This window comes from Chrysochloris asiatica, unplaced genomic scaffold (assembly GCF_000296735.1).
Source record: "Chrysochloris asiatica unplaced genomic scaffold, ChrAsi1.0 scaffold00127, whole genome shotgun sequence".
Taxonomy (NCBI): Eukaryota; Metazoa; Chordata; class Mammalia; order Afrosoricida; family Chrysochloridae; genus Chrysochloris; species Chrysochloris asiatica.
In genome coordinates, this window is record NW_006408645.1 from 2,050,734 (window position 1) to 2,077,779 (window position 27,046).

At 39.0% G+C, this 27,046-nt stretch overlaps 1 protein-coding gene across 1 annotated transcript in view; it reads left to right on the forward strand.

Moving 5' to 3' along the window:
- SCN11A (sodium channel, voltage-gated, type XI, alpha subunit) overlaps positions 1-26,713 on the forward strand; it is a 173,165-nt gene extending 146,452 nt beyond the window's left edge. The window contains exons 20-26 of the mRNA XM_006869132.1: positions 1,107-1,280; positions 5,682-5,783; positions 6,403-6,672; positions 7,345-7,398; positions 14,914-15,055; positions 20,551-20,651; positions 26,435-26,713. Coding sequence (XP_006869194.1) covers positions 1,107-1,280; positions 5,682-5,783; positions 6,403-6,672; positions 7,345-7,398; positions 14,914-15,055; positions 20,551-20,651; positions 26,435-26,713 — 1,122 coding nt within the window. The remainder of the gene's footprint in view (positions 1-1,106; positions 1,281-5,681; positions 5,784-6,402; positions 6,673-7,344; positions 7,399-14,913; positions 15,056-20,550; positions 20,652-26,434) is intronic.
- The last annotated feature ends 333 nt before the right edge of the window (positions 26,714-27,046 follow it).

Consider the following 27,046-nt stretch of genomic DNA (forward strand, 5'->3'; position numbering starts at 1 on the left):
ACTTAATATGGTGAAAATGCCAACACCACCCAAAGCAATCTATAGATGTAATGTAATCCCAATCTAGATTCCGACATATGTCTTTAAAGAGATGGAAAAACTGTGTGATGCCACGGGTTAATGCGCTGGACTGTAAGGTCAGTTTGAACCGCAGGACCAAGGGTTCAAGCTCACCAGCCACTCCTTGGAAATCCTCTGCAGGTCACTATGAGTCAGAAATGAATCAATGATGGTTAAAAACAACAACAGCTTTACATGGAACAGAAAGAGATCTTAGAAACACAAAGCATTACTTAAGAAGAACAAAGTTGGAGTCTTCGCATTTCCTGATCTCAAAATCTACTACACAGTCACAGTGGTCTAAACAGCTTGGTACTTGTACAATCAAAGACACATAGATCAGTGGAACCAAACTGAGAAACCAGAAGTAGATCCATCTTGTAACAGAGAGCAGATTTTTGACAAAAGGCCATGACACATTAAATGGAGAAGACATTGCTAATGGGACTGTAAAATTATGCTCTCTCTGTGGAAAACATACAGCACTCCCTCCAAAAGTTGGAATTAGCAATGTCATGTGACCCAGTAATCCTTCTTGATGTGAACTTTGAGGGTAAATATATAAGGCTGTTTGTAGTGAAAGATGATAGGCCTCATACTTAAGCAGGATCTAATGTATGGGCTAAAGAGTTTGGACTTGCTATTATAGGCAATGGAGACTTACTGCATAGAGTCAGCTTCTCAGTTAAGTAGGAGGATGAAAGAGAAAATAGGTGCCAGAGGGTGTTTTTGGAAAAATCAAATAGTAAGATTTGAAAGGATTAGAAAAAGTTCTGTAAATGATGTGATGAGACTGGGGAATGGGGATGAAAACCTGGGAGCTATTGTAGTGTAGAATTGCAGAGATAGACTTTTTCTTCCGGTTTCACTCATTCAAGGAATAGATCTCATTGGAAAAGTTCAGCCTTAACATTTTTTGAGTAAAACCTTAATTTCCAAGAGAGATACTAATTGATTCATCTAAGGAAAACAAGTAAAAAAGCAAAGTCAGCAGAAGTTTTATGCAAATACTCAACCTGACCTGAAGCTATTCTTTATCATTTCAGGTATTTGAAGATAGTCGCCTTGAGTCAAAGACAACCATCAAAACCTTACTATGTACTATGGATTTAATTTTCACAAACATTTTTATCCTGGAGATGTGTCTGAAATGGGTGGCCTTTGGATTTAAGAAGTATTTTACCAGTGTCTGGTGCTGGCTCGATTTCATCATTGTGATTGTAAGTTTACCATGTGTGTCCTATTGGGATGGGGTGGGGAATGGAGCGAAGAGAGATAGGGTCATACTGGAATTACTTTCTCTGTGTCTCATTTGCATCCTATTTCACATTGTTTTCTTGCTATTGTTGCATCTTCACAATACTTGTAAGTACTTGTCATTTATGTACCAGCAGTCCCTGATTTGCACCCCTCATACGCTGTGCTTTTAATGTCCACGATCCAAACCTTTCCATGGGTGACATTCATCTACTTTATAAGTGCTGCTTATGTCTGGTACATATATAGCATATCTTTGAGTAGTCTCCATTTCCCAGCTCTTTATCACCTTTCCATTTCTTTTCAAGACATCGCAAAGGAGGTCAGCAGTCAACAGATTGGACTGGTCCCCATCAAGATGGTCAATCACCATAAGAGACTTGTTCACATACCTTCTCTCATTTAATCTGTTCCCAGTTAAGCAGTATTATACAACATCTATACATTACAGGCATTGTGGGTTAATGCACTGGCCTGCAAATTCGTTTGAACCACAAGGTCAGCACTTCAAGCTCACCGGCCGCTCCTTGGAAACCCTATACTGGGTCGCTGAGGGTTGGAATCGACTTGATGGCACTTAACAACAACAACATATATTACAGGAGTCCTGTGTTAATGTGCTGGACTGCAAAGCAGGTTTGAACCATAAGGTCGGCAGTTCAACCTTACTAGTCACTGTCGGAAACCCTATATATGGTTTCTATGAGTTGGAACTGACTAGATGGCACTTAACAACAACAAGATATATTACAGACAACGAAGCTCAAAAGGTCAACAACTTGCTTCAGTTTATAGAGTTTATAAATGGTAAAGTTAGGATTCATACTTCAGTGGTTATGATGCTAAGGCTAACAACAGCAATACTGTTGTTAGTTGTTCCGTTGTCACCAAGTATCTGTGTTGCAGCGTCGAACTGCTCTATTGAGTTTTCAAGGCTGTGACATTTGAGAAGAAGATCACCAAGTCTGTCTTTCTGAGGTGGTGTTGTTGTTGTTAAGTGCTGTTGAGTTGGTTCCAACTCATAGCGACCCTGTGTAAGGTTTCCAAGGAGCAACTGGTGAACTTGAACTGCCACCTTATGGTTCAAACTGACCTTGTGGTCCAGTGCTTTATCCCACAGTACCATACCAGGACTCTGAGGTGGTTCTGGGTGGGTTCAAATTGCCAACCTTTTGGCTAGTAGAGGGCTTAACATTTGTGCCACCCAGGGACTCCTAATAACAGACCACATTTATCAATGCTTTACCTGTGCCAGATATGTTGCCATGTGCTTCACATGCACTGCCTCTTTTAGTCATCACAGCTACCTTATGTGGCAGAGACTTCCCATTTCCAGTGGAAGAAATGAAGTCATACAGAAGCTAAGAAACAGGATCAAGATTAACCAGCTAGCAGTGGTGGAGGTGACACTTAAACATAGAAAATCTCACTCTTGAGCCCTAGATTTCAACACCTCTGCCCTTTCTACCATGAGATAATAAGCTAGATTTTGCTCTGGTAGCACAGTGGTTACGAATCAGGCTACTAACCTCAAGGTCAGCAGTTCGAAACTACCAGCACTTCCGTGGGAGAAAGATGAGGTGTTCTGCTCCCATAAAGATTTACAGCCTCAGAAACCCTGTGCAGGGTCACTCTGAGTCAGAACCGACTCCATGGTACTTAACAACAACAACAACAATTAAAGATAGTTGTTCGAACAGAACATGGGAACGGCGAATGGTTTAAAATTAAAGAAGGTGTAAGACAGAGTGTTAGTCTTTCACCATACTTATTCAATCTGTATGCTGAGCAAATAATCCAAGAAGCTGGGTTATATGAGGATAAACGTGGCATCAGGATTGGAGGAAGACTCATTAACCTGCAATATGCAGATAATACAACCTTGCTTGCTGAAAGTGAAGAGGACTTAAAACATTTACTGATGAAGATCAAAGAGCACAGCCTTTGCTATGGATTATATCGCAATGTAAAGAAAATGAAAATCCTCACCACTGGACCAATAAACAACATTCGTATCAATGGAGAAAAGATTGAAGTTGTCAAGGACTTTGTTCTTCTTGGATCAACTATTAACACTCATGGAAGCAGCAGTCAAGAAATCAAACGACATATTGCATTAGGCAAATCTGCTGCACAAGACCTTTTTAAAGTGTTGAAGAACAAAGATGTCAGCTTGAGGACTAAGGTGTGCCTGACCCAAGCCATGGTATTTTCAATAACCTCATATGCATGTGAAAGCTGGATAGTGAATAAGGAAGACCATAGAAGAATTGATGCATTTGAGTTATGGTGTTGGAGAAGAATACTGAAAGTGCCATGGGCTGCCAAAAGAACAAACAGATCTATTTTGGAAGAAGTGCAGCCAGAGTGTTCCTTGGAGGCTAAGATGGCCAAACTTTGTCTCCCATACTTCAGACATATTGTCAGGAGGGACCAGTCACTGGAGAAGGATATCATGTTTGGTAAGGTGGAGGGTCAGAGAAAAAGAGGAAGACCCCCAGTGAGATGGATTGGCCTAGTGGCAGCATCGACGGACTGAAGCGTGGCAACAATAGTGAGGTTGGCCCGGGATCGGGTAGTGTTTCGTTCTGCTTTACATAAGGTCCGTTATGAGTTGGTAGTGACTCGTTGCCACCTAACAACAACAAATTAAAGATTGCAGTAGTCCTGGTGTTGCGCTGTGGGCTCATGTGTTGGACTGTAAAGTCACTTTTTACCACAAGGTCGGCGGTTTGAGCTCGCCAGTTGCTTCTCGGAAACCCTTACAGGATTGCTATGGGTCCGAACCGACTCGACTGCACTTGACAGCAACAACAACAATGCTAAAGATAGTAGATAAAACAAATTGTTGTTGTTATTAAGTGCCGCCAAGTCGGTCCCAACTCACAGCGTGCAACCCTGTATAGGGTTTTTGAGGAGTGGCTGAGGAGTTTGAACCAGTGCCTGTGGTTCAAACTGACCTTGTTGTCAACTGCTTATCCTACAGTGCCAAACCAGGACTCCAATATAACAAATACATGAGCACAAATTATGTTTATAGTAAAGCCCACTGAAGAATCATAATGCTATTGGTGGCCACAAAAAGATCTTATGGTCAGGCATTTTAGAAAGGTTTCAATGCCACAGGACTTCAACAGGAATCAAAGAAGGACTACAAAATATCCAGGTGTTTCAGTTCTATCAGCTTCCACAGTACAAATCACTGAGCCCTGATGATTTCATTATTTAGAGTGAACAATCTGTAAGTTAGGAGGAAAGATGATTGTTGCCTTCATTTTAGGGCTTGTGGTTTACTAGAAAAAACGCCTAATCTGTCTCATCTCTTCCTGAATAACCACTTCCTTCCCCTCTTTGACTTTAGTTTTTGTAAGGATAAAAATGAGGCTATGATTGTAAATTGCCCAAATACAAAATGAAAAGCATAAATCTAGTAATAAGAATTAAAAATATCAAAACAGCCCCAAACTGGGCTGTCAAAAAAGGGGCACCAGGCACAGATGATTTTACAGACAAGTTTTACCAAATTTCCAAAGAACAATTAATCCTAATAATACCCAAATTGTTAAAAAGGATTTTAAAAAAATGAATAAGAAAGGAAAATGATTGTTTAACTTAGAGATGAAAATCTTAAATGAAGTTAGGGAATTGAATTCAATAGTTTATATAAAAATTCATAATGATTAAGTTGGTTTATCCTAGGATTTCAAAGACTTTTCACCCTGAAGAGTACAGTAGAGTGGGAAAGAATGTGGATATTTTAATGTCTGAATGTCTCATCTGTACTTCCCAATTTAGTAAAGCAGAAAGTAGGACTGAGGTTCCAGGTGAAAAGGTATAAATGCCCTTTTTGGAACACTTCTTCCTCACCAAGAATAGCAGTGTTTGGGAAAAGCAGAATTGCTGAGCTTTACCAATCTCTCTCTAGGATCAAGGTAGAAAGAGTATCAATACTAAATCAATACTAAAATTCATGATCCATTCTCAAATTTTGTCAAATGATCGCCATTAGGTTCTTTATAGCTAATTTCCCCTCCCAATCAGGATTCAATTCAAGATTCCATACTGTATTTAATTATCACACCTCTATAATTCCTTTAATACAGAATAGTTTTTCAGCCTTTCTTGTCTTTCATTAAGCAAGTAATGTAAAAGCATTGCTCTCATGATGCATTTATGGATTGAAGCTTTGTCAGAAAAGGAATCAAATGTCTTCCCATTTCCAGCAAGGTCTGAGGGGCTAATGGGCCTGGAAAGTCCATGTGGACATAGTAGGCTCTGCCTCCTCAGAATAAGAACTTGGATTCTTCAACAATTTCCCTGGGCATACCATCCGGTGCATTACTTGTGGCTTTTCCTCCTGGCAGATCTCTATACTCAGTCACATCAATTTACCGACCATAAAATCCTTCCGGACTCTAAGAGCCTTGAGGCCCCTTCGAGCACTGTCCCAGTTTGAAGGAATGAAGGTATGTTCTTCAAATGGAAGGGAGCAAGGTCACTAGCAAGGGAAAAATATTAGCTCCTCTTGGGTCTGAGTTTCCTAAAATTGCCAAGATTTTCCAGGGCTTCTTTCAATCTAGCCTAGTGCGTAGAATTTGAGAGATGGGGGAAATCTAAGTCTTTAGTTCTACCCTGGAAGAGTTCTGTGACAGCCAAGATGGACTCTCACTTCCCCTCAGAATCTTTAGGCAGGAGTCCCCCCAAGTCATTCATTCATTTTCGTTGTTATTAAGTGCCATCAATTCGATTCTGAATCTCAGGGACCCTGTACAGGGTTTCTGAGGAGTGGCTGATGAGCTTGAACCACTGCCCTTGCATTTCAAACTGCTTGCAGTCTAGCACATTAACCCACAGCACCACACCAGGACGTCTTTCAGATTATTCTCAGTGGCAGTAGAATGGAAGCACTATGAAGAATACATGACTCACTTAGCTGAGAGAAGTGGGAGATGAGCCCAGTGAGGAGCATAAAGATGTAGCTTGAAGAAATCCAGCCTCACACGTGGACCCAGCCTGGGGAGGACAAAATACTATTGATTCCTCTATGCCTTTTGCAAAGTTTTTCTTCTATTTTGTTTCCTTAAGGTGGTGGTCAATGCTCTCATAGGTGCCATACCTGCCATTTTGAATGTTTTGCTTGTCTGCCTCATTTTCTGGCTCATATTTTGTATTCTGGGAGTAAACATGTTTTCTGGAAAATTTAGAAGATGCATTAATGGAACAGATATGAACTCAGTTATAGATCCTAATATCGTTGCATACCGAAACCAATGTGTGAATGGAAATTACTTCTGGGTCAACCTAAGAGTCAACTTTGACAATGTGGGAATGGCTTACCTCGCTCTGCTGCAAGTGGTAAGTGTCGTTGGCTTGTTTTTTATTCTGAGAAGACTTTTAAAAGCTATGAGTAATTTCTCAGCTAATAAAATTACAGCAGCTCCATTGAGATAGTCCTCATATGGAAGCCAATGCCTTGTAGAATTGTTCCCTACTGATCATCTCCACCTCAATCTCCAAGAGATGTCCTTTTAAGGTCTATACAACCTCCCATGTTCTACCTGGCACCTTGCTCTCTAGAACTTAACCAGAGAGGAGAGGAGCTGGAGATGCCAGGTCATCCATTTAGAAGGGCTCTCTGTTGGAAGTCAGTCCCAGGTCAAATCACAGTACCCAGGTCTTGGACAGACAGTGCAAACAGATGTGGTATCAGAGAAGAAGAGATAAGGCAGAATCAAGGAAACAAAGCAATAGGTCCACAGCATCTCTAGCAATTTTCTAAGGTAGAAATTTATTTTGTTTTGAAACTTGTTGTTTTATCTTGTACAAATGAAAAAAAAAAAAAAAAAATCCAAGATACCCCATCCTTGAGCTCCCTTCTGATATCCTTTCATTTGAGCATTCTGTCCAAGAAGAGTGGGATATCACCTTAAATACATCTTCCCAATGGACCTTGCTTGGTTTATATGGCTTGTGTCTGTTGATAGTAAGTATACAATTATATGTGTGCTTTCTTTGCTTTTGTTGCAGGCAACATTTAAGGGCTGGATAGATATTATGTATGCAGCTGTCGATTTCAGAGGGGTGAGTCTGTTACACTGTCTTATAGAGTGGTGGGTTGAAAGCAGATATCATGCCATGGACAATCTGGAATATTTTATATCATAATTCCAGTGGCCAGAATTTCTCTTTCTTATTTTCCTTGGAAAAAAACACCATGAATAACATCGCGCAATTGACAAGATTCTTATGTATCCTCTAGAGAGTAACTGACACATTTAGCTTACTTCAGGATTCAGTTCTCTTTCTCCATAATGTCCAAGGGGAAACTACTCATATTGGAGATGTAGCCTGAAGCAACAGAATCACAAGATGCCCTGATTTTTCTCTATCTCACCTCTTCTATAAATGAGTAGATAGGCAGAAGCCAGATTTCAAAGGGCACTTGCCTTTGGCTATGGGAAATCCTCAAGACTAGGTGATAAATCTGAGCCAGAAAGACCCTCACATGGCCCAAGCTCTGGGAGACTAAAGGAGTTTCCCGTGATTGCCAACTGTTTAATTCTCACTAAGTAGAAAGTGATGATGGGTTTACAAAGTTGGAAGAATACTCAATAATCTCATCCAATTCTATTTATTACTTGATAAAACCGAGGGATAAAGAAATGGAGTTGCCCAAAGTCATTGAGTGAGCAAGTGGTTGAGTTCAGGATGAGATCAGGATTGCTGTTTTTCCCCCGTCATAACACGTGCATATGTATGTGTGCATTATTTGTTTGAGAATCAATAGAGTTGATTTCTGGCACAAAGAAGTGTTCGATACATGTGGGCAGGTAGTTGGAATAGAGGTATATGAATAGCGATACAGAAGTAGTAGAGATAATCTATAACAAAGGGAATAGTTTTAAATTATTAATGTGCTTATTTGTCTTTTTGAGCACACAATTTTTAATCTAGCTTGATTTAGCCACCAAATTGCCCTCAGGTGGAGATCTTATCTAAATATGTGGAGGAGAGGCTTACACATGATCCCAGAAAGTGAAGGGGGAGGTGTGGGACGGTCTCTGACCTGATGCAGATCCTGGGATGTGTTTACTGGTATATTCTGTCTTCTTGTATGATGACCCTTGTCTGTGTAGTCACAGAGTATACCATTGATCGCAGATACTAAAACTTACTAGTGAAACCGTAAGCTTTCTTCCCTTTAACGCCTTCTGCTCTCAAATACAGACCTTTCTGTTTTTGCTGTTGCCATATCCACCTCATGGTGCCTGGTGAAGCAGTCTACTCACATGCCTTACTAGAGAATCACCAAAACTATCAACTCCATGTCCAAGCTACATGTGGAACTGAGAAAAGTTTAAGAGATTGTGCTACTCCAGCCTCCTAACTAAGCCTGCCTACTCAATAGATCTCAGGCCTTCCCAGCACAGCCATTGCCTCCCAGAAAAAATAGCAATGAACACGAACAGCTTTTAAACCCTGCATATTCTGTTCCTCTCACCTCACTGTAGGTCTAAAGAACACATCTCATGTCTCAGATCTTGTCTGTCTCTGTTTCTTCTTCTCACAATTCCCTACAAACTGAGTAAGCTTTTGTCCTCTCCTATTCCTATCTGAACCTCCTTTGAACTCTCTTCAAGCTGTTGATATACCAAAGAGGGACATAAAGAAATTTATCATTGTTGTTAAGTGCCATCAAGTCAGTTTTGATTCATAGTGTCACAAAAGGCCGAAATACTGCCCAGTACTGTGCCATCCTCACAATTGCTCTTAGTTTCGAATGCATCGTTGATGCCACTATGCAAATCTACTTTGGGGGAATCTTCCTCTTTTTCACTGACCCTCTACTTTACTAAGCATGATATCCCTCTCCAGGGACTGGTTCCTCCTGATAATATGTCCAAAATAAGATAAATTAAGTCTTGCTATCCTCCCTTGTGGAGTCCTGGTGTGGCACTGTGGGTTAATGAGCTAAATTGAAAAGTTGATTTGAACCATAAAGTCGGCAGTTCAAGCTTACCAGTCACTCCTTGGAAACCCTATGCAGGGTCAATATGGGTCGGAACCAACTCGATGGCACTTAACAACAACAACATCCTCCCTTGTAAAAAGAATTCTGCTTGTACTTCTTGCAAGAGCAATTTGTTTGTTCTCTGGCAGTCTATAGTATTTTAAATATTCACATGTATCAATTCTGCTATGCTTTCCTTTATTCATTGCCCAACATGCATATGAGACCATTGAAAATACCATGACTTGGGGCAGGCCCACCTTAGGCTTTAAACTGATCTCTTTACTCTTGCACATTTTCAAAAGGATCTTTTGCCACAGATTTGCCTAATGCAATAGTCATCTGATTTCTTGACTGTCGCTTCCATGAACACCGAATGTAGATCCAAGCAAATTAAAGTCTTTGACGGCTTCAATCTTTTCTTCACTTATCATGATGTAATTTATTGACCCAGTTGTGAGCATTTTTGCGTTCTTTACATTTGAGATGCAATCCATACTGAAGGCTACAGTCTTTGATCTTCATCATTAAGTGTTTTAAGTCTTCCTTGCTTTCAGCCATCAAGGTTGTGTGATCTGCATAGCACAGGTTGTTAATGACTCTTTCTGCAATCCTGATGTCATGTTCTTTTTAATATAATCCAGCTTCACAGATTATTTGCTCAACATACAGAATGAGTAAGTATGATGAAAGTAATTATGGTGAGTAAGTATGATGCAGAGCTTTCCTGATTTTAAACCATTCAGTATCCCCATGTTCTGTTGGTCTGGGTGCAGGTTTTTCATGAGCACAATTAAGTGTTCTGCAGTAGCCACTCTTTACAATGTTAATAATTTGTGCTGATCCACACAGGCAAATGACTTTGCATAGTCAATAAACCACAAGTAAACATCTTGTTAGCATTCTCGTCTTTCAGCCAAGATCCATCTGTCACCAGCAATGATATCCCTCATTCCACATCTTCTTGTGTATCTGGCTTCACTTTCTGGCAGCTACCTGTTGATGTACAGCTGCAATTGTTTTCTGAATTATATTCAGCAAAATTTTACTTGCATGAGATTTAAATGGTATTGCTAGATGATTTTGTCACTCTGTAGGGTCCCCTTTCTTTGGAATGGACACAAATAAGGATCTTTTCCAATTGGCTGGCCAGGTAGCTGTCTTCCAAATTTCTTGGCAGACATGTGATATCTTCAGTGCTGACCCAGTTTTTAAAAACATTTCAGTTTGTTTTCCATCAATTTCTGGAGCTGTGTTTTCTTTTTCTTTCTTTCTTTTTTTTTAACAGTCAAGCTTTTAATCACTTATACAAGCATGAGTTCAAACCTGGAGAATAGGCCAATGCCCCCTTCCTTGTTCCATGTTTCCCCAGGAACAGTGCCCAGGTGAGGGTCAAGTGGACCGATGATACATGGAGACAGCCCTGCTGTTGAGGGGATTCCAAACTAAAGGCTTGGAGTTGTGTTTTCACCAATACCTCAGTGCTGCTCGGACATCCGCCTTCAATACCATCAGTTCTGGATCCTTTGGTACCTCTCGAAATGATTGAACATCAACCAGTTCTTTTGGTACAGTGATTCTCTGTATTCCTCTCATCTTCTTTTGATGTTTCCAGCATTATTCAATATTTTGACCATAGAATTCAACAATATGGCAAGTTGAGGCATAAATTTTTTATTCAGTTCTTTCAACTTGAGAGCTGCTGAGCATGTTTTTCCCTATTGATTTTCTAACTCCAAGTTTTTGCATACTTTGTTATAATATTTGACTTTGTCTTCTCAAGCTGCTCTTTGAACTTTTTCTTTTTGACTCTTTTTTTACTTCATCATTTCTTCCAGTAGCTTTTACTTCTCTGTGCTCCAGAGCAAGTTTCAGAGTCCCTTCTGACATCCACTTTGGTCTTTTCTCTTTTCCTGCCTTTTTAATGACTTCTTGCTATTTTCATGTGTTATTCTTGATGTCATCCCCTAACTCTTCTGGTCTTCATTCATTAGTGTCTAGTGCATCAAATATGTCCTTGAGATGGTCTGTAAGTTTATGTAGGATATACTCAAGGTCATATTTTGGTTCTTGTGTACTTTTTAAAATTTTCTTCAGCTTCAGTCTGAGCTTGCATATGAGCAATTGATGATCTGTTCCACAGTTGACCTCTGGCCTGGTTTTGACTGATGATCTGGAACTTTTCTACAATCTCTTCCACAGATGTCAATATAGTTTTGGTGTATTCTGCCTGGTGGGATCTATGTGTGTAGTCACCATTTATGTTGTTAAAAAGAGGTATTTGCAATAAATTAGTCATTTGTTATTGTTGTCAAGTGCCGTTGAGTTGATTCTGACCCATAGTGACCATGTATAGGGTTTCCAAGGAGCAGCTAGTGAGCTTGAACCACCGACCTTGCAGTTCAAATGACTTTGCAGTCTAGCTCATTAACCCACAGTGCCACCAGGACTCCCAAAGAAGTCACTGGTCTGGCAAAATTCTATCATGTGATCTCCAGCATCATTTCTATCACCAAGGTCATGTTTTCCAACTATGGATCCTTCCTTTTTATTTCCAACTTTTGCATTCCAATCACTAGTAATTACCAATACATCTTGTTTGCATGTTTGATCAATTTCAAACTGAAGAAGTTGGTAGAATTCTTCAATTTTATCATCACTTGCTTTAGTAGTTGGGGCATAAATTTGTATAATAGTGGTATTAATTGGTCTTTCTTCTAGGTATTATCCTAGTTCAGGCAGCATGGTACTTCAAGATAGATCTTGAAATGTTCTTTTTGACAATAAGTGCAATACTATTCCTCTTCAAATTGTTGTTCCTAGCATAGCAAACTGTATGGTTGTCCGATTCAGAATGGTCCATTTCAGCTCACTGTTGCCTACAATAGTTGTCTTTATACATTTCATTTCATTTTTGAAAACTTCCAATTTTCCTGGATTCATACTTCTTATATTCCATGTTTTGATTGTTAATGGATGTTTCTTCTCATTTTGAGTTATGCCACATCAGCAAATGATGATCCCTCCAAACTTAACTCCATCCACATCATTAAGTTTAATGCTACTTTGAGAAAGCAGCTCTTCCCTCGTCATAGTTTGCATGCCTTCCAAATTGAGGGGCTCAACTTCTGTCTGACAGTGTTCTACTGCTACTCGTAAGGTTTTCAGTGGCTAACCCTTCAGAAGTGATGTGCATCGCCTTCTCTTTTACTCTGGAAGTTCCTCTGGAACTTTTCCACCATGGGTGACCCTCTCAGTATTTCAAATAATGGTGGCATAGCTTCCAGCATCATAGCAACTTACAAGCTGGTGGTTCAAGCTCACCAGCTGCTCCTCAGAAACCCTGTACAGGGTTGCTATGGGTTGGAATTGACTCGATGGTACTTTACAACAACAATATCTCAAGGCAATAACCTAGGTTAGAAACCTATTAGCCCTCTGCACAAGTTCATTTTGAATGCCATATGTTGAATACGTTAAGTATTTCTTTTTTTTTTTTTTTTTTAATCAAACAAATGGATACTTCAAGTCAACTGGAAACTAAGATTAGTTACTCTATAAAGCAAAAGAGAAATGCAGTATTTTCAAATTTTTACCTCAATTACGCTAGTATATATGCTAAGTGTTGAGTAACAAATATCATATATACATTCAACGGTTAACAGATCCATCAACACTCATAACTATATTTGTGAATGAGATCGGGGAAGAAGAGAATATTCTCCCATCACTTCCCCAAAGTTTGTGAAGCTAATGACAATATGAAAGCTTGGGCAAAAGAGATCTCAGATGCCTTTTGCAACACTTTGAGCTGGAAGAGCTTGGTTGTAATCAATGTGTATTTGTTCTGTAGCTTGATCATTCAGTGTATACTGAGGATCTCCAGGTCATAGGGTGTACAAACCCTTTGTTGTCCTGTCAATTTCAGCTCATAGTGACCCATGTGTTGCAGAGTAGAACTGAGCTCCATAAGGTTTCCTTGGTACAATGCTGTAGCATAAGGTTGATAGGTCAAATCAACCAGTACTCTGCAGGAGAAAGACGAGGCTTTCTGCTCCCACAAAGATTTACAGCTTCAAAAACTCTATATAGGGTCATTATGAGTCAGAATCAACTCAGTGGAATTTACTTTGGTTTTAATTTTTGAAATCTTTATTGGGGCAGATTGACAGATCATTCTTTCATGGTGCTGCTGGCTGCATTTTACACCACACAGGGACCTGTGAACGTATGCTTCTTGTTATGTGCTGTCGTGTTGATTCCAACTCCTAGTGGCCCTGTATAATGTTTCTAAGGAGCAGCTGGTGGGTTTGAACCACCGACCTTCAGGTTAGCAGTCCAGTTCTTATCCTACAGCACCACACCAGGACTCTGTGAAGGTATGTTAGGCACTAAGAATTTAACAATGAAGAAATCGTAACTACAGATTAGATAGAACAGTGAGATTATGCAGTTTGTGATAGTTCAGTCACCCCTGCCTGAAATGGGCTTGCCCTTTTCCTGGGTGTCCTTGGCTCCATTCGGTCTCCTTCAGTTACTTTCCCACATAGAGGTCTTACAGAGCTTTACAAGGGACACATATGATTGGGCTGCACTTTTTCCCCCATTGCTTAAAAGAAAAAGCCCATCTCTCTCACCTCACAACTAGAGGAACACAAAAAGACACCACCTTCTAGGGTCCATGGCTGTCTGGGAGAAGCTGAGTAGGTATTGTTTCTTGGAAGACACTTTGGTCTTCTAGATAATGCAGTTCAAAACCAAACAAACCACTAGTTTAATGTCAATTGAAACTTATAAGGACTCTATAGGAGAAGTCTCAGCAGTTCGAAACTACCAGCTGCTCCATGAGAGAAAGATAAGGCTTTCTGCTCCAGTAACGATTTACAGCCTCAGAAACCCTGTTCAGGGTCACTATGAGTCAGAACTGACTCCACGGCACATAACAACAACATAGGAGAAGTGGGAGTCCTGTTGTGATGCTGTAGGATAAACGCTGGACTGTTAACCACAAGCTTGGCAGTTCAACCCACCAGTGGCTCTTGGAAACCCTATACAGGGTCACTATGAGTCACTGTCTATGTCTTACCCTTGTCATCAATGCAGAGTGCTGGCTGATCTGACCTGCCAATCTTGGGATTAGCAGTTAACAACAATAAGAGAAGCTACCCAAGAGGAGAACTGCCCCATAGGGTTTTCAAGGCTATAATCTTTACAGAAGCAGACTGCTACTTTCTCCTGTGGAATGACTGGTGGATTCAAACCACAAACCTTCTGATTAGCAGTTGAACACTTTAACCACGTTACCACCAGGGTTCCTTATGATGGCTTATATATGTTTTTCCAAGGAGCTCAGGTAGTGTAGTAGTTACAAGTTGGGCTGCTAACCTCAAGGTTAGTAGTTTGACACTACCAACTGTTCCAAGGGAGAAATATGAGGCTTTCTGCTCCCATAAAGATTTTCAGCCTCAGAAACCCTATACAGGGATGCTATGAGTCGAACTGATTCCAAGGCACACCACCACTACCATATACTTTTCCAGTAATTGTTCTTGTCTCTCATTAAAAAAAAAAAAAAATTCTAACAGGAAGAAGAACAGCCAATGTTTGAGGTGAATCCATACATGTACCTATACTTCGTCGCTTTTATCATTTTTGGCTCATTCTTCAGTCTGAATCTTTTTATTGGTGTTATCATTGACAACTTCAACCAACAACAGAAAAAGATAAGTATATACAGATTGTCCTGACTTGGTAATTTCATCTCTGCTCTCCAAAGCACTTGAATGGAACATAATTGTGGCCTAGATTGTTGTGGGCAGTAACCTTTAATATCTGCAGCGAACAAAGAGGGATCCTACTGCTTTAGCCGGAAGAAGATTCTTAGCGATGAGTCTGAAAGGAACTTGAAAACGCTTGGGTTTTATTTCATGTCTTTTTGCTCTCTGTCTATGTCTTACCCTTGTAATCAATGGACATTGTTGCTGGTAATACTAAGGCTGATAGTAATTGATAGAACAACCACCAGGAGAATTAATATTTACCACACTGCAGTCACATTTGAAAGGTGCTCTTCAGCTGCACTTTCCATCGGTTACTTTGTGGGAGGTCATTTAAGTGCATGTTGTTGTTGCTATTAGTTACTGTAAACTCATTTTGACTCATCGTGACCCCATGTGTACAGAGTCATTGTTGTTGTTATTTAGTGCCGCCGATTGGTTCCACTCATAGGGACCCTGAATAGGGTTTCCGAAGAGTGGTTGGTGAGTTTGAACTGCCAACCTTGCAGTTAGTAGTCCAGAGCTTATCCTGTAGTGCCATACCAGGACTGGTGTGTACAAAGTAGAACTGATTATTGTTGTTGTTGTTAAGTGCTGTCGTGTCAGTTCAGACTCTTAGTGGCCCTGTATAGAATTTCCAAAGAGCAGCTGGAGAGTTTGAACTGCCAACCTTGTGGTTCGCGGTCCCAGTGCTTCTCCTACAGAACCACACCAAGAGTCCAAAACTGCTTAGTAGTCACATATTAATAACTTTTCAAGTGTACTTTGTTATCCAAGGTAAAAAGAAAGAAAGAAAGAAAAATACAATCTCCCAACACCTAAACTGTAGCAAATGTCTAAAACCTAGTTGGAAAGATGGATGGGAAAGAAGCGAGACTAGGGAGATTTTTTTCCTACATTATAATAGACAGATGTTAATTTTTCTGATTGTAAAATCTACAGGAGCTTTGTCATAAAATTGGAAAATAAAAAAAGATACATAGAAAATTTAAATGACTCATAGGCAACCACATGATAAACCTTTCCACAATGCCTCTTATTGTTTTGACATTTTCCTTTCCAGGTACTTTCTAACTAAATACTTTATGCAGTTAGGATTACACTATGTTTCCAGTTTTATAGCTTTCCTCCATTATTTTTGAGTCCATGCCTTGAAACCATTTCTGATTAAAAAATTTTCAGGGATGAGTTATACTGCATGTAATCAATAAACCACAATTTATTCTAATCATTCCTCTTCTTTTGGACATTTAGGTCATTTCTAAGTTTCTTGCTCTCCTCAAACAATTATGGCCATTCTTGAAAATCTCTCTGTGCATCTCTGATTATTTTCTTAAGACAAATTCCTGGAATTAAAATATTCAAGGCATTAAAAACGTGATGTGAAATTACATTCCAGGAAAGCTTTGTATTTTCCTTCTGCCGGACATGAGGATGCCTATTTGATCTGTTCTTATTATACTGAGTGTTACAATTTCTTATTATCTTTTCTAGTTTGATGGTTAAAATGCTATCTCATTTTATTTTCATTTATTTAGTCATTAGTGAGGTTAGACATTTTTTCACAGGTTGGTGGCTATTAGTTCATTTCCCTTGAGGAGTATCTTTTTATACCCTTTATGTATTTTTTAAAATATTTTTATTTTGACTTTTTTATTGTGGTAAATCTATATAGAATCCCTGGTGGCACAGTGGTCAACTGCTCGGCTATTCACCAAAAAGTTTGGCAGTTCAAATCTACCAGCTGCTCCACAGTAGAAAGCTGTAGTAACAGTCAGCTTCCAAAAAGATTTACAGTCTTGGAAATACCATGGGGTAGTTGTACTCTATCATATAAGGGTTAACTATGAGGGAACTTCAAAAAGTTTATGGAAAAATTCCATTATCTTTTTATTATCCCACATTTTTTTTTGAAGTCTCTGTCTATATATATCATTTGCATGACATATATATGTCATGTTTTATATATATATAACAAAAACATATATGTTCTTCTTGTTGTTAAGTGCTGTTGAGTTGGTTCTGACCCATAGTGACCTTGTATAGGGTTTCCAAGGAGCAACTGATGAGCTTGAACCACCGACTTTATAGTCAAGCACATTGACCCACAGCGCCACACCAGGACTATATATACATATAAAACAAAACATTTGCCACTTGCAACATTTTTTACATGTACAATTCAGTGATATTCATTCCATTCATTGTGTTGTACAACCATCACTATTATCTGTTTCTAGATTTTTCTATTGCCTGTAACAGAGGTTTAATGTACTTTTTAAAAAACTGGGTTGTCATTGTTTTCATATGTGTTTTTATATAGTAAGTCCAGTTTGTGGCTTGCTTCTGATGTTTTTGCTATGATATTTTTTACTTGTAAATATTTAGGATTTTTATGGCAACAAACTTCCAATCTCATCCTATGTGGTTTCTTCCCTTGCAGTTTTATACTGAAGCCATTTCTCAATTTTCAATATCAAAGTAGTAATTATTCATCTCTGGTTTTCCTAATTGTTATGTGACTCTCTTGCTCTCTCTTTTTTTTCCCTGCTGGGCTTTTGCAATCCATCATCTGCAATGCACTGCAATACCGACTACCCTTCTTAATGTCTCCTGGGAGAGTCAGTCACTGTCCTCCTATAACTACCCTGATGCTGCTACAGGAATGTGCTACTCAGATCCACCTCGGGAATGTGCAGCTGGATTGCAATCAATACCTACCATTTGGATGTCAGCCCTCACAATTTTAGATTTAGCCTTACATTTGAAAGGCCTGTTTCGATCATTTTTGTTTTGCTTTGTTTTACTTTTCATTATTGAAATTTCAAACATGCAGAAGAGTATAGTTGTTGTGTGCTGTCAAATTGGTTCCACTGCCTCATAGTTTCCTTCATAGGGCTGCTGAAAGTGGCGGGTGGGTTTGAATTACTCACCTTTTGCTTACCAGTCCAGTGCTTATCCTACAGCACCACATCTAGGTGCAGAGTATAGCAGCACAAACTTAAAATACCCATCACAACATTTATTGACTTAAGAATATCATGTTTCCTCTATGCCCTTAATCAACTCTACGTCAGATTTTTTTTTTCTAGAGCAAATTACAAACATCACAGTTCATCTGTAAGTATCAGTTATAAAATATCTCTTTTCAAAACATAACCATAATTCCATTATCACACCTACAAATACAAAGAAAAGTTAACACTAATTCTTTAATGGAGTCCTGGTATAGCACAGTGGGATAAAGCACTGGACTGCAAGGCTGAGTTGAACCACAAGGTCAGCAGTTCAAACTCACCAGCTGCTCCTTGGAAACCCTATACACAGTCGCTATGATTGAGAACCAACTCAATGGCACTTAACAATAAGAGCAATTCTTTAATATCACTAAATACCTAGTTAATGTTTACCAGAGTTAAATTTTTTGAAACATTTATTTATATTAGCATTTTGCTTGTTTGTTTGTTTTCAAGTCAGGATTTAAATAAGTTCCTCCCATTTCACAGCTTCCTTGTTTTCTAGAATGATGAAGTGCCCCAGGATCAGGCAATACCTTTCCTGTCCCAGATGAGGAATCAGTAATTTCTCTGTGTGCTGGTTTCCTTAGTGGGAAATGTGTTCTGACACCACAATCTTGGTCATCTTTTCTAGACTTTTCAGTGGGCAAAGTTACTTCAAATATATATGTGGAAATATGCATACGTATCATTCCAATTCAGGACTATAAGGATCGCTGTACATATTATCTATATCTTCTCATTTTCACACAGAAATCTGATTCTCAAGGGCACAAGCGATGATAGATTAAAATTTGTACAATTACTCACTTTCTTTACTTCACAAAGTACACAGCACAGTCTCAAAATAACAGTATTAGCACTATCTTGACATATATGATTTTTGAAAACACTTGTTACAGCTGCAAATCTTAAAACAATCTGGGTAACTTTTAGGATTGTTATTTTTGGTCCATAAATTTAAACCCCAAATCCTCATTAAGGAAGGCCTGGAGTCTCAATTTATCAGTGAAGACTTGGCTTTTACCCATAGACTAGGTTGAGATGGACTCTTTTCTTCTTCCATTGGAAAGACAGGGCCTGTTTTCTTCCTGTTTCCATTGAAGATAAAGTCCTTGAAGAGTTCCAAATTCATAGAGACCTTCCCTTTATGTAAGCTCTCTGCCTTTGGTCCAGACCCCCTTGTGGTTTTTAAAACCCAACAGTCTAGTTTCTAACCAGTAGTTATTGAGCCCCGACTCAGGGTAACTGCAGGTGATACGCTCCATAGGGTTTTTCAAAGCTGAGAGCGTTCAAAAGTCTAGTTTATAGAGACTAGGAAATGCTTTTAGGCCAGCTGTGATTTCCAGACTAATTTACTACTTTGTTTTGAATTTTTAAAAAAACTCTTTTGATTTTTCAGATCTTGAAAAATGTCCTTACCAAGCTCAGCTATACATTTCAAAAGGATTCCCCCCCCCTTAGAATGGTTCTACATATGTTTTATGAAATTTTGTTAGTAGTGTATTGCATAGTGATGATTTAGGATAATTTTATTTAGCATTTTATGGGAATTTTATCTAAATGTTTATGAAGATTCCGTAAAAATGTTGTAACTTTTGTTTATATTATAAAAAGTGAAGTAGAACCTTAATATGTTCCAATTTCATTTAAACCCTATTTACTTTCAGCCCTCTTCTAGACTCCAGCCTTGTTTACTTGCCATTTGAATTTTGAAATTTGTTAACACAAGTATAATGTAACTTTATTTATTTATCTATTTTTATTTTAAAGTTTTTATTGTGAATTGAGTGATAGTTTACATGGGAGAACATTGGTTTCACACTCATCCTAACATATTTCATTTCATTGCAATGATTACAATCCCCTCCATGCATCATCATTCAACAGTATTTTCTTCTATTCCCTCTGGTTTGTTTTTTTTTGGAAGGTACACAAAAACACCAGGAATATAGAAGCATTTAAACAACCAAAGGGCACATTCTGCAAGCCTGCCTCCTGGCTGCCAGCACACAGCCTTTCTTTTTCCATGAGTCTTGAGTCCTCAGCTATACTATCTCTCCATGTCCTCATCTCTGCCTCCATCTCTGGTGTCTCTCCTTCTCTGGATAGGGTCCCACTTTCACTCATGCTCTTCTCCCTTGATGGTTCTAGGGTCCTCTGTTTCTGGACTGTAAGATTAACTACACTCCCCCCTTTTTGTTATAAAACTTCTACCTTTACAGTTGTGACAGTCACAATTATTCACGATGACAATGATTCACTATCGAATCATAAGAATCTTATCCCCATCCCTTTTCACCGGACACATCTAGACAAGATGAAAACTATACAGTATAATGTAACTTTGAAACTATTTTAAAAAATTCAGAACTTGTCTCTAAAAAATGATTGAAATAATTATCTCTCATATTCTTTTTATACTTAGGTGGCCAAGACATTTTTATGACAGAAGAACAGAAGAAATACTATAATGCAATGAAAAAATTAGGATCCAAAAAACCTCAAAAACCCATTCCAAGGCCTCTGGTGAGAGCAATTGAATAATTCTAATTATATACATCATAGCTATTTAAGTGGGTATAAGGAACTCAGATTTCTACAATCTCCTTTAATGTTTAAATCACAGACATTATCTAAGAACTCAATATACAACAACAACAACAACCCTAAATGTACTGATAATTGGCACATCCTTAAGAAAATAAGACAGTTCAATTCAACACTAAAACCTTGGCAACAACTTTGATTTCCTCTCTAGGGAGCTTCCAGCAAGAACAGAGTTTGTATTCATTGCAGTGGTATGAACCTATTTTGTTTGAACTTTGTTTGTTCTTGTTGTTAGGTGCCATTGAGTGGTTTTCAACTCATAGTGACCCTGTGTACAATAGAACGAAACACTGATCGATCCGGCATCGTCCTCACAGTCATTCTTATGATTGAGTCCATTGCTGCTGCCTGCCACTGTGCCAGTCCATCTTGTTGGAGGTCTTCTTTTCCACAGACCCTCCACTTTACCAAGCATGATGTCATTCTCTAGGTATTGGTCCCTCCTGATAAAATGCCCAATGCATGAGAGGCGAATTTTCTCCACTCGAGCTTTTAAGGACTATTCTGGCTTTACTTCTTCCAACACAGATTTGTTTGTTCTTTTACCACTCCTTGGGTAGTTTCAGTATTCTTCTCCAACACCATAACTTAAAGACATGAATTCTTCTTCTTGTTGTTAAGTGCCGTGGAGTCGGTTCCAACTCATAGCAACCATGTACAGGGTTTCCAAGGCTGTAAATCTTTCCAGGAGCAGAAAGCCTCATCTTTCTCCTGCAGAACAGCTGATAGTTTAGAACTGTTGACTGTGGGATTAGCAGCCTGATTCTTATGTCTTTCTTACTCATTGTCCAACTTTCACATAACCTATGAGGCTATTGAAAATATCATGACTTAGGTCAGGCACACCTTAGTCCTCAAATTGACACCTTTGCTGTTGAACAGTTTAAAGATGGCTTGTGCAGCAGATTTGCTTAGTGTAGTACATCATTTGATTTCTTGACTGCTGCTTCCATGAGTGTTTATAATGGATCCAAGCAAAATGAAGTCTTTGACCACTACAATCTTTTTTCCATTTTTCCAGTGGTGGGGATTTTTGCTTTCATTACATTGAGGTACGACTCACAGTGAAAGCTGTGGTCTTTGAGCTTGATCAGCATGTAAAAATATATTTGTAATATTTTTAACCAAAATTTTCCAGTGTGAGGTTGACATCATACATTCTCATTTGTACTTCACAAGTACTTATGATAAATTTTATGTGTCAGAAATCAACAAACTGTTTTGATTCTAAGTATTTTAGGCTTTGTGAGGTGTATGGCCTCTGACCATCATACTGCAGTCAAAGTCTATGCATTCATGAATGAACAGGGCTGTGTTCCAAATGCATTTTTTTAAATTATGAACACTGAAATTTAGATTTCATATGGTTTTCACATGTCATAAAATAATAGTCCTCTCTTGAATTTTTTCCGACTATAAAATAAGGAGCTCTGGTAGTGTAGTGGTTACGAGTCGGGTTGTGAACTGCAAGGTCAGCAGTTCGAAACTACCAGCTGTTTCGCGGGAGAAAGATGAGGCTTTCTTCTCCCATAAAGATTTACAGCCTCGGAAACCCTGTACAGGGTCGCTATGAGTCGGAATCGACTCTACGGCACACAACAACAACAACATAAAATAATGTAAAAATCATTTGTAGCTAACGGGCTGTACAACAACAGAAAGTGGGCCAGATCTGGCTTGTGAGCATTAGTTGATTGGCCCCTACTTTCCATGAATCCACTTTAACCTAGTGTTCCTGGTGTGGCGCTGTGGGCTAAGACATCAGACTGCAAAGTCATTTGAACTGCAAGGTCAGTGGTTCAAGCTTACCAGCTGCTCCTTGGAAACCCTATACAGGGTCGCTATGGGTGAGAATTGACTCATTGGCACTTTAACAGCAACAGCAACAAGGACAATATCAGGCATCCTGGTGTGGCACTGTAGAATAAGCACTTGACTACTAACTACAAGGTTGGTGGTTTAAACCCACCAGCCACTCCTCAGAAACCCTATACAGGGTTACTATGAGTTGGGCCTGATTCAACAGCTAAGTTTGAGCATCTCCAAAGGCACAGTTGATAGCTCTGACACTGCGTGTGAAAGACTTTCAAGGCAGGGAGGGTCCATGGCAGCTGGAAAGTCTGGAGAGCAACAGGGAAGAGGGTTTTGAGATTTTCATTCTGGATGTGAGACTCTATGTGATTCTCTACATCTATCACCACCATTCATTGCCATTGAGCCAATTCTGACTCCTAGTGATCCACTAGGACAGAGAAGGACTGCCCCCATAGAGCTTCAAAGGCTTAAATCATCACAGAAGCAGACTGCCATATCTTTACTCCAGGGAGTGACTGATGGGTTTGAACCTCTTACCTTTTGGTTAGCAACTAAACACTTAACCACTGTGCCACCAGAATTATCAGTATGATCCAAGGTATGTTTAATTTATTGCTAGATTACCAACACTCAGAATAGAGCCTGACACATAGTATATTCTCAATAATTATTTGTTGAATAAAGGATTATGCTTTGTCGTGCAGAAAATAGTCTATCCTAATAGGATAAACATTGTTTTTGTTGTTGAGGACGTCAAGTCGATTCTGACTCATAGCAAACTTGTACAGGGTTTCCAAGGAGTGGCTGGTATGTTTGAAAAAGCAGTCTTGCCGACCAGTGCTTATGCTACAGCACCGTAACAGGACTTCAGGCTAAAGTTTAACCTGCAATATGCAGATGATACAACCTTGCTTATTGAAAGGAATAAGGACTTAAAATACTTACTGACAGAGATCAAAGTCCACAGCCTTCAGTATGGGTTGCACCTCAGTGTAAAGAAAACAAAAATCCTTACAACAAACCATTAAGAATGTAATGATAAATTGAGAACAGACTGAAGTTATTGGAAGACTTCATTTTGCTTAGATGATCAGCCATCAACACTCACGGAAGCAGCAGTTAAGAAATCAAAGGAGGTATTGCATTAGCAAATCTGCTTCACAAGACCTCTTAAGTGTTGAAGAGCAAAGGTGTCAGTTTGAGGACTAAGATGGGCCTGACCCAAGCTATGGTATTTTCAATGAACTCATATGCCTGTGAGAGTTGGAAAGTGAAAAAGGAAGATCATAGAAGAATTGATGTATTTGAGTTCTGCTGTTGGAGGAGAATATTAAAATTCCCATAGACTGCCAAAAGAACAAACAAATCTGTGTTGGAAGAAGTACAGTCAGAGTGCTCCTTGGAGGCCAGGATGGCCACACTTCGCCTCTCATACACTGGACATACTATCAGGAGGGACTAGTCCCTGGAGAAGGATCTCATCTTTGGTAAGGTGGAGAGTCTGAGAAAAACAGGAAGAACCCCCAGTGAGATGGATTGGCACAATGGCGGCTACACTGGGCTCAGGTATAGCAAAACTTATGAGGTTGGCACAGGACCAGGCAGTGTTTTGTTCTGTTGTGCATAGAGTGGATATGAGTTGGTCTCAACTCAATGGCACTTAACAACAACAACAACAATAACAACAACTAACCTTTTACCCAAGTTTTTTACCTCCCTAAAGGAGCTCTGGTAGCGTAGTGGTTACGAATCAGGCTGCAAACCTTCAGGTCAGAAGTTCGAAACTAACAGCTGTTCCGTGGAAGAAAGATGAGGCTTTCTGCTCCCATAAAGATTTACAGCCTCGGAAACCCTGTACACGGTCGGTATGAGTCAGAACTGACTCCACGGTACATAACAATAACTACAAAGGATTTTTAAATCTATAAAATCTAAATATTATCTTTTGGCCTTTGGGACAAATGACTATCTATTACATGGGGGTGGGTGATTTGGAATTCAGTGTTTTGAAGCTTTAGAAATGATACTTTTCCTTCCAACAATAGAACACGGGGTCTAGAATAATTTCTGACTCTTCCTGAAGCATCCCCCCCCCGGATGGCTTGTTCATTACTTGATTTAAAAACCACACTGAAATGTAAGAGTGCTGAAGCGGCACAGCCAGCCATAGACAGTTTTTGGATCATCTGCCGTTTTAAGTAATTTATACTCTTAGCCTCCTCCATGTACTTAAAGATTAGAGTGGAACTAGAGGTGAGGTCTTTTATTCTTGCCTCCCATTCTGCTTTCCTGGAGAATACTCTTTGAAGATTTTTTTCTCACAGGCAATTTATTGGTTTCTCAGATATATTCCTAGATAGGAAATGCACTTGACTTTCAAGTGTTTTCTGCAAGCTTGTTGATAAAAGTCTTAGGGCTTCTGGATCATGGTTTGAAAGCCACCAGTTTAAACGTAGTGTCCCTCCAATGCTGCCCCTACTCCCTTTCTTCTCACCACTCTTGCTCTGCGTGAATGGTGTCATTTACTCTTTGGCTTCAATTCACATCAATATTGATGCCATCAAACCCCACAGCTGTAGTCCAGCTTCTGCACCTGAACCCCAAACCCAGACTTCTACTTGTCCATGGCCTTGGATCTTCTGCTGGAGCTCAAGAAGCTCAGGACAGATCTTGTCAACTCACTCCCAAACCGCTCATCTTCTATGCTCTTTGCCTACTTGAAAGGGTCCACCAAACAGAAATGAGACCCTCAACTCTTTCACTGCATTCTAAGAGTCCCTGATTTCTCTTGTTCTGCCTCCATATTAGCTCTTAAATCTGTAAGCTTAAATTAGCTCTTAAACCTATAAGATCTAAATTATTAAGTCTTTCTCCATGGTTATCTCCACAAGCCACCATTATATTTTGCCTGAATGACCACGTAGATCTCTGGTAATCCCTAGATTATCACACTGATCTTTAGATCTATTCTAAATAGAACTGTGTATGCATACTTCGATTTGGTGATAAAATAAAATCATCTAAAATATACATATATCCTAAATAAACCAGTGTATAGTTAAGAAGTGCTGTACAATTTTAGTGTCTGAGTTTGTACTTAAGAACAATGCTTCACCCAGTAAAGGATGAAGTAGTGTTTCACAGCAGTCAGATGACAGAAAGTAGTAGAATAATGGTGTCATTGTACAGTCTGTGGTAGTTTGGCAGGCAAACTTGAGTTGGAACCTGTGTCAAAACAGTCAGCACATGTTCACTTTATGTCCAGTTTGATTATCAGGTACAAACCAATATGGAAGTTTGCCATCAGTAATAATATAAAACAATCTGTTTTTATGTTTCCATATTTAGTTCTCATTGGTTCATAGTCTCATTTATCTGACCTTATCTTCAAGGGAACAAGAATTAGAAAATTAGCACTCATGAATTGTCAAATACAAAGCTTGAGTTACGTCTACTGTCTGATTTTTCTGTATTGGCAAACTGAGCACTAATTCCATTATGTCCCACATACTTATGTGAACAGGTAGTCTCTGCATTAATATTACTGAAGTCAAGTTACAGAAATAGATGAAATATGGAGAGCAAGTTTCATCTTTTTCTTCATAGAGTACTGAAAAATTCCATTTTTGAAAAATGGAATTAATGCTATAAGCCTGAATAGCTCGTAACTAGTTACCTCATTAAATTTAAAGAAAAGGATATGAGACAATACTGGGACTCTATAAGAATTTCTTATCTAATAAGAAAGTAACTATGCTGTTTTTCATAAACTGCTTTAACTGTAAGAGAGAACACATTCTATGTATTTATGTGCCTTTTTTATGTATATGATTTTATCCTTACAACTCAAAGTAATTTATGGTTTCTTTTTTTTTTCCCCCCTTCAGAACAAATGCCAAGGTCTCGTGTTCGACCTAGTCACAAACCAAGTCTTTGACGTCCTCATCATAAGTTTCATTATCCTAAACTTGATTAGCATGATGGCTGAATCAGCTGACCAATCTGACGACATGAAAAAGATCCTTGAATACCTCAACCTGGCCTTTGTGGCTATCTTTACAATAGAGTGTCTCATCAAAATCTTTGGTTTGAGACAATACTACTTCATCAATGGCTGGAATTTATTTGATTGTGTGGTCGTGGTTCTTTCTATTGTTAGTAAGTAAAATCAGTAGCTAAGGTACTTTAAACTAAGAGCCAGAAGAAAACTTGTAAATTACATAAGTTGTCCAAATTAGCCAGAAAGCCTTCCATTTGTACTTAACACAGTTTCTGAAATAGCAGCTAGATACATGAATGTCATTTTCTAATGAGAAGTTCCAGGAGACAGCATCCTTTCTAAACTCTTAACAACTTATACAACTGACATAGTTAAATCATTATGTAGATAGTTCATTCCGTGGAGATAGAAAAGAATTTTAAATGACTTCAAAGTTTTTTGTGGGGGTTACTCAATTTGCCCAGGTAACTGAGTCAGTTCTACCTTTTTGGTGCATTTA